The sequence below is a fragment of the Cyprinodon variegatus genome, unplaced genomic scaffold (genome assembly GCF_000732505.1).
Source record: "Cyprinodon variegatus isolate N-32 unplaced genomic scaffold, C_variegatus-1.0 Scaffold1501, whole genome shotgun sequence".
Lineage (NCBI taxonomy): Eukaryota > Metazoa > Chordata > Actinopteri > Cyprinodontiformes > Cyprinodontidae > Cyprinodon > Cyprinodon variegatus.
The window spans coordinates 44,993-53,129 of record NW_015151954.1 but is presented as its reverse complement, the minus strand read 5'-3'; the positions used below and the strand labels follow the sequence as shown (position 1 = coordinate 53,129).

General features: G+C 43.5%; 1 protein-coding gene across 1 annotated transcript in view; it reads left to right on the top strand.

Moving 5' to 3' along the window:
• The window catches only part of LOC107103667 (collagen alpha-1(XIV) chain-like), a 67,073-nt gene that overhangs the window by 25,949 nt on the left and 32,987 nt on the right, over positions 1-8,137 (top strand). Inside the window, exons 7-12 of the mRNA XM_015403457.1 lie at positions 154-312; positions 391-563; positions 668-797; positions 3,183-3,328; positions 7,178-7,307; positions 7,404-7,543. Coding sequence (XP_015258943.1) covers positions 154-312; positions 391-563; positions 668-797; positions 3,183-3,328; positions 7,178-7,307; positions 7,404-7,543 — 878 coding nt within the window. The remainder of the gene's footprint in view (positions 1-153; positions 313-390; positions 564-667; positions 798-3,182; positions 3,329-7,177; positions 7,308-7,403; positions 7,544-8,137) is intronic.

Below are 8,137 nucleotides of genomic sequence, written 5' to 3'. Positions count from 1 at the left end.
GCGTATTAAAATAAGTCAAAGTGAATTAATTCAACTCTTAAAATTATCTTCTTATTTCTTTATTTTAAAGTTGTTTCTCTTTTTTCTGTGTCATGCTCAGATGTCTGTTCTAACCTTCAATGTTTCAGCGGTTGATCAAAGTTTTTTTTCCAGGTGTTAAAAATGCTGACGAAGCAGAACTGAGACAGGTGGCGTCGGAGCCGGTCGATCTGAACGTCTACAATGTGAACGACTTCCCGCTGCTCAGCAAACTGGTGGCTCGGCTGGTTCACATCCTGTGTGCGAGGGTGGAGGACCGCAGCATCTCCAAACGTAGCCCGCCCACCTGTCCGTCCGTCTGTCTGCTCAGACTGGCTGCTTCTAATCAGATTTGATCTGTTGCCTCTCTAGGAATGGAGCCCAGACCCAGTGTGGAACCACAGCTTTCCTTTCCCGGTCCAACCAGTCTGCGCTTTTCCCAGCTTGGATCCAGACAGGTGAAGCTGCACTGGACCAATCCCAGCCAGCCGGTCCAGCAGTACAGAGTGGTCTACCACAGCGCAGCCAGTCAGAGTCCAGAGGAGGTCAGATAGCTGCCTTCTCACATTTAGGAACAAATGCGCTTATTTTGAGAAAAAAATGACTTATCTTGACTTCAGTGTTTCTAACTGCAGACGTTTCTGTCCAGGTTGTGTTATCCGGCGCTGAGTCCACCGTTCTGCTGGATGGACTCTCCTCCCAGACGCTGTATCACATCTCCATATTCCCTGTGTTCGCCAGCAGCGTCGGCTCGGCGCTCAGAGGAACCGTCACCACATGTGAGCTTCATGTTGGTTTAACAGGGCGAGTAACGGGAAAGAAAGGGAAAAAGGTTGATGGAGGATCAGTGAGTCACAAAGATTCAGAAAATGTTTCCTGCCTTGTGTCCAGAGGTCAGGACTTCTACATATCTGGTGACACACGGTGAGAAAAGGTGACGTCTTCTGACTCCAGACTTACCTGAAGCGTTAGATTCTGCCTTCTTATTAAGTCGCTCAAATCGCGTTGTCTTTGCCGCCTGGCCTTGATGCTGTTCTGAAAACCGTCACCTGCTCTGCTGGCTGCGCCAATGAGGTGGAAAATGAAATGTCAGGTGCCCTCTGGGCCACCGTAGTTTGGTCAGGCTAGCTGTTAGCGCACAGCCTGCCAAATGTTGTAACGGCAATATTATTGCCATTACTGTTAATATATGATAGAAATGAACACACTCAGTGATAAAATGTTAAAGGGGATGGTGGGGGGGGGGGGTGTCATCAAGAAGGGAGATGATTTTTTAATGATTTTTTAAGGTTTTTTAAGGAGGAGGGTGCCATTCCCCCTCATCCCCCCTCAGCTGAAGTACTGGACATAGTTCTGGGTTCGTTATGAATTCTCCATGTTTTCGCCCTAAATTGAAAACAATCATTAGAAAGTTCAGCGTTCGTCGGCGTTCCAGGAGATTCTGGGAGGTCAGGCAGACGCTGCATAAACCCTCAAGGTGTTACAGGAGCCAAAGGAACTTTTTCCAGATGCAGAAATCTGATTTGTAAAGCAAGAGGTAAAATAAATAAATGATGGACATGAAGTAAAAATATGTATTTAATCTTTATTAATAACTTGATAAATATATAATTATTTTTGCTTTATGTTTATTTTGATGCATGTTTTGCAAGTAACATTAGAAGTTTGACATTTAGAAAAAGAGATCTTGCCACTTATTAATGTAATAAATATGGTTGGTCTGGTTGAGCCCCGATCAGGGAATTGTTCAACTCCGACCTCCAGGAGAGATTCTCCCAGAATCCAGGGGAGTCTGAGGAGGGACCTGGTTCTCTGGCTCCGTTGTGGATGTGGCTGTCCGTAGCTGAGGCTGTAAGGACTGTGGTGCCTGTTGAGTCAGTGGACGCCGGCAGTAAAGGATTCTATCAAGCTGAAAGAGTCCTATTGAGCCTGGCTGGTTTGTGGGACGTCTGAGGCAGCAAGCAGGAATCATGAGGCCGAGCGTTGCAGAGGCAAAAACTTGAAGAGGCCATGAAGAAAGACCATCAGTTGGCCTCAAAGCGATTCTGCCAAATCGGCAGCGGGGTGGTCTATGGTCGGGGGTTAAAGAGCTCCTACCCTGGGTACCTTAGAGCTCTTGACACACCTCTTGGACAGAGATCTAGGACACTGTGTCGGTGGTTCTCCTGCTCAAACAGGGGGAGTGTTCCAACTATAGAGGGATCACACTTCTCATCCTGTGCAGGACGGTCTGTTCCAGGGTCCTGGAGAGAGTTGGGTTGATGGTTGAACCGTTGCCTTTAGGAGCAGTGTGGTTTTGGTCCTGGCTGTGGAACACTGGACCAGATTTTATTCCTGCTTTCAGCACATGAGTGGTTCTACTGGCTCCCTCCTGCAGAGAGGTCCATTATGCACTGGAGTGGTTCACAGCTAAGTGTGCAGCAGCCGTGATGATCAGTTGCTCTAAATCCAAGGCGATTGGTCTCGACTGCAAAGAGGTTGCTTGTCCCTTTCTGATTGGAGGAGAGCTCCTGCCTCAAGTGGCGGAGTTCAAGTGTCTTGGGGTCCTGAATCCAGCAAGAGATGAGCTGCAGGTGTTGGTCCTTAGACAAGACCCTTCATGCTAATGCCTGCTCTGGGGAGTAGCGGCCTAGTGGTTAATGCATTGCGTTTGGAATCCAGAGGTTTTCTGCCACTCTGGGTTCCTGAGCAAGACCCTTAACCTCACACTGCTCCCTGGGTGGCGCACAATGGCAGCCCACTGTAGAGAGTTCATGTTGTTGCTCTGTACTTTTAATGGTATAATGACCATAAAATATGGAGCTAAATCCGTCTCAACAGATAACATATGTGATTGACACACGCAGCACGACTCACACGAGCGTGCAAGATTCACACGTCGACGGCACATGATTCGCCAAAGTATTTCTGGTCCATAAACAATTATAAATTAAATTATTTAGGTCTTTAAACTTCACTCCATTGTGTGTCAGGTTTTGCGTGAATCCTGCTGAGTGTGTGTGTGCATGTGAATCACTCGTGTGTATTATTGTGAAAATTGAGACTGATTTAGTTCTCCAATAAATCGCTGGAAACATGAATGAAAAAATAACTAAAAGAACAAGATCCTGGAAAGAGTCCATCCATGCCCTTCACACATGGTCTGCTTTTCTCCCCCCCCCCAGTGCCTCTGGCCATGCCCTCGGGCCTGGCGGTGACTCCTTCCTCCTACAGCAGTCTGCAGGTCAGATGGAGCGCAGCTCCTGGGGCTACTGACTACATGATCCTGTACTCTGCGCTGAGCGATGGGGAGCCGGATGACGCTAAGGAGGTAAGAAGTGAAACTAAAACAGAAGCAGGAGAAAAAAAACTTTAACCAGAAAGTTAATCAAAGCAGAAAAAGCTGCTGTGTCTGGATAAAAACAGTCCCCTATAACTAAAGAGCTACTGGATGCAGATCTATAGATCTAATCACTTACTAGCAGTGAGTTCAGCTACCAGTTATTCTACATCAAATGACGCTTCACTGCACTGAAGGTACAAAAACATTAGAAAAGTAGATTAACTACATTTAAGCTGCTTCTTTTAAACCTTTTAACTTCTTTCCAAATCATCACTGTGTGCTGATTACCAAACTAGGATTTATTTAATCGATCAAATTAGATCAATTGTTTATCAAAATCTTCTCTCTCAACAAAACTATGACTTAACATTCAAATTTCAAACCTAATTTTACTATTCGGGTATAAATTAAGACTTTATTCGAAGGCCGAGACGCCGCAGTCTGTTTGGCCGACCTGACCCAAACTATTTACTGCTAAATTCATTTATAATGTCTTTAAAGAGTCATTTCTTAGCAAGCTGATGCTCTATAGATTCTTTTCCAGATCACTGAGCTTTTCCTGTGACACCCTGGAGCCCAGGTGCTTTTTTCTTATCTTCATTTTAGTGAAGCCCCGCCCACCTCCGTGCCTGTCACAGGTAGAAACAGGAAATGACATAGCTGGTTCTGCAAATCCAATAGCAATGTTTGTGGCACAGTTTCTTTTGCACTGGAAATCTTTCATAAAGCTTTCTGTATTTTATGCTGGGTATTTTAATTCCATCTATTGAATCTAATGCTCTAGTCTTTTCTCTACTTCACAGCGAAATATGGCCTTTTTTCACCTGCTGTATATCAGCCAGTGCCTAACAATCCCCTCCCCCCATTGACCAGTGGTGTCAAAAGTACACACCTTTGTTACTTAAGTAGAACTATAGATACTGCAGTTTAAAAACACTCTGGTAAAAGTTAAAGTATCAACTTGACCTTTTTACTCAAGTAAAAGTGAAAAAGTATGTGCTCCAAAAACTACTTAAAGTATAAAAGTATAAAGTAACCTTTTAAAAAACAGCCAGATGCCACTATATGAACTGAAAGCTAAGCTTTAAACTATTTCTAAAAATTCTCTGAGATAGGTCCAAGGATGAGGGAGGTCTGGTTGGTCTCCGTCTCCCGATACGCTCTCGCCTGTGTCCGACCTTTCAGACATTTCAGCATCTTTTTCTGAATCCCACATTGTAGCATGGCATAGACAATTCACGTTAGCAGTTTGAAGAACACCTGCTAGCTTCTGATGGTTTCCTTTAGCTAACCAATGAGTGTTTGCGTTCTATGACTCATCCAATCACACTAGTTTTCACTAGATGTGGGCGGAGCCAATGATCTGCCTTGGATGGAGCACATGACGGGAAATAAAGATTTAGAAACATTAAACCGAAGCCGAGAGTAACGACTAATATTTAGGAATAAAATTCGGAAGATATAGAAAGTACAGATACTTGTGAGAAAATGTAATGAGTAGAAGTCAGAAGTAGGAAGAAAAATAAGTAATGGAGTAAAGTAAAGATACTTAAAAAGTGTACTTAAGTACAGTAACAAAGTATTTGTACTTTGTTACTTGACACCTCTGCCATTGACAGAGGTAGAATAGGTTAGATGCTTTGGGAATTATCTGCCCTCTGAACCTGCTGGCTGTTCATCTGCTGTCTCTGAGCACGGCTTCCTTTTGCCATAAAAGCAAAACATTCACTCAATCAGAATCAGTCATTTTTGTTGGCCACAGCTCAAGATCAATTAAATTAATTAATAACACCTCTGTGTTATCCTAACCCCCCAGCATCGAGTTGCCTCTCCTGCTCCACTCTGCCTTTCACTCTACACCTGGACCTCCGCCATCTTTCTGCTCTTTTGGCGCTAAGCTCAAGGATTTCTGTAAAATAAAACCTATTTTTCTCCCTTCAGCTAGCTAGTGGATGCTATACTTTAAAATCACATTGATAGACGCGTTGCTCTTATCTGGCTCTGAATGGGCGTCATTCTTCTGCTGTTCCGTTCCTGTTCCCGACCCCCCCTCAGTTTATAGTTAATATTTACTCCTGATTTCCCTCAAACCGTTGGTGTCATCTTCCCTTTGTCCTTTTTTCTGTGCGCCCGACTTCTGGAAACCTGACATTCTTAGTTTGCACAGCAAGTCAGTCAAATGAGTCATTGTGAATCAGTCTTTAGTTTTAATTAAGTCTTTGATCTACTTCATTACTTTTTGATTCTTTCAAAGTGGCTCAATGAACTGTCTGTTTCATTTTGGATTATGCTGGATTATGCTGGATTATGCAGTCTTTCTATGGAGCTATCTGTGTTAGTAGAATATTTATTAACCCCATGTTGTACTACTGCCATCTACACAAATATTTTCTATTCAAAGTGACAACAATTTGGTTTTGTAGTGATACAAAAAGCACAAACTAATACTGCTCTGCTTCTTCTAGCTTCTGCTCCTGAGTTCTTCTCTACATGTGCATCTAGTACATGCACAGACACGCGTAACTTACCATCACGTTCCTAACCATGACCCTAAACCGGGGGTCAGCAACCCACGGCTCCCCTTACGGCTCACTGGAGCTTTTTCAAATTTTATGAAGATAAATAAAGGTGGATTTCTTATTGTTACTTTGAGTAGTGTTTAAGAGGACAAACAAACATACTTTATGATTTCCAGTTTACTTCATAGCCTGTGAAACACATTTCAGTGCGCCGCGGTCCCATGCAGGTGGCTGTTATAGACAAACCAGTGGGTGCAATTCAATTATACTGGCTTGTTTTTGTTCACATAAACTTACCTTATGGAGAGGTTGCTGTTGCAGGCTATGCTTTATTGCACTGTTGCCCCGATAAGGAGGAAAAAGAGGATGTATTGTTACTGTGGTTTGACTCGTGAACTTGGAGGAGAGGATTTGGTTGCCGACTCACCTTTCCATTGAAGTTGTTGTGTCCTTGACTTCTGTCTGTGTGCCGTGGTTCCAGTGTTTGACTGATTCGGTGGAGGGCGGAACAGGGTTTACCCAGAATGTGGTTAGTAGGTGAACGGAGAAACTGACTGCCACTCAGATTTCCTGCGGTACTTGAACGGGTCGTAGTGGAGAATAATCCCTTTATCAGTGTGAAGCTCAAACGAAAATGGATCCAAACCTCCTGTTTGAACCCCAGCTCAGTTTGAAGCTCAGTTGATCCTTCCAGGGAGAGAAGGTCCGAGAAATCCAGTTTGCAGGATGACTTCCTGCCGAGAGGCAAAGACAAAAACAAACTTAAACTCAGGTTGACAAAGCTCAGCTTGACTCAGCAAAAACTCAGCTTGGCTAGAGTACCCTAAACTAGCAAACACTCTGGCGTCAAAGTAGTGACAGTCAGCAGCTTAAGAACACTCCGCTAACGAGGAAACCATCAGCAGGTGTGTGAGGAGGCGGACCAGAACCAGGCGCCTCCTGGTGGAGGAAGGGAGACCAACACAGAAACACAAACACACAGACAGGAGTCCTGACAGTGTCAAATTAAAGGAGTCCTATTATGCACATTTCTATTAAATCTTCAAAATAAAAATAATACCAAAAATCTGATTTCTTTATTGTATTTCTATGATTCCATCGATTCAAGACATCATAATCCATTAATAGCGTAATGGGAGTTAAAGGTAGAGCGAGTCCTTAGAGGATGCAGCCTCTGAAAACGAATGCACCCTTTGACTCAGTGTAGCTGTTTGTGATGTCAGCCTTGCTCTGCTCCCATATTAGTTCACGATAAACAGATTCTAGCTGCACTAACTCTATGTACTAAAATGGAAAACCATCTATTGTCTGTGGAAAGGAGAAGTTCAGTGCAGGGCAGACGGGGGTGGAGCTTGCAGGCTTGCTTCCAGAGACGGACTACTCCATCACACTTTATGCTCTTTATGATGAAGATCCCAGTGATCCGGTCACCTCGGTAGCCCGCACCTGTGAGTGAGTCCTGATACGGATCCATCCCTCTGACCTACAAATGGTTAATAATAACAGTACTGTTTCCTTTTTCACTGTTCCTCCTGGTCCTAAAGTACCCCTCCCAGCCCCGGCTGGAGTTCAGTTCCCGACTGTCACCCACAGCATGATAAAGGTGAGCTGGGTTCCTGGTGCTGTGGACGTCCCGGCCCACAGAATCACCTACAGCACCAACCATGGCAGCAACATTAAGCAGGTAAAACTCTGACTTCTGTGGGTTCATTTGTTTTCTGTTATTGCTTCAGTGATTCCTGTCATCAACCAGACACAGAAAACCAGCCGAGAACTGGACCCAGAATTAGGAGATGGATAAAGATCGTTTTACCTTATAAAATAAATATTTCAAAGCTCCTGTTGCACAGATAATTGGAGAAAGAATGAAAAACATCAATTAGAACAACTTTAAACAAAAGCTCTAAACAAGTATGAAATATTTAATGGGACATTTTCTGGTTAGTAAAATTAATTCCACAGCTGAAGGAAATCTAACAGAAATCACAGAAATATTTCACTCAGATTGTTTTGATAGATCTAGAAAAGGCAGATAGACTTCTTCTAGGGATCTTTCTTGGCCCAAATATAACATTTGCAGTGATTCTACAGTATTTGGGTTTTTTTGTGCATCCTAATTTGAACGATTTACCGGAGAGGTCCGGTCAGCAGGAATAATCAATGGATCATTATTTAGACCTGAAACTAATACGTTTGCAGTGATTTAATGAATATAGATTTAATCGGTAAAAAAAATAAAAACAATAATTTTCATCACAATCACTGAGTCTGGGAGCGG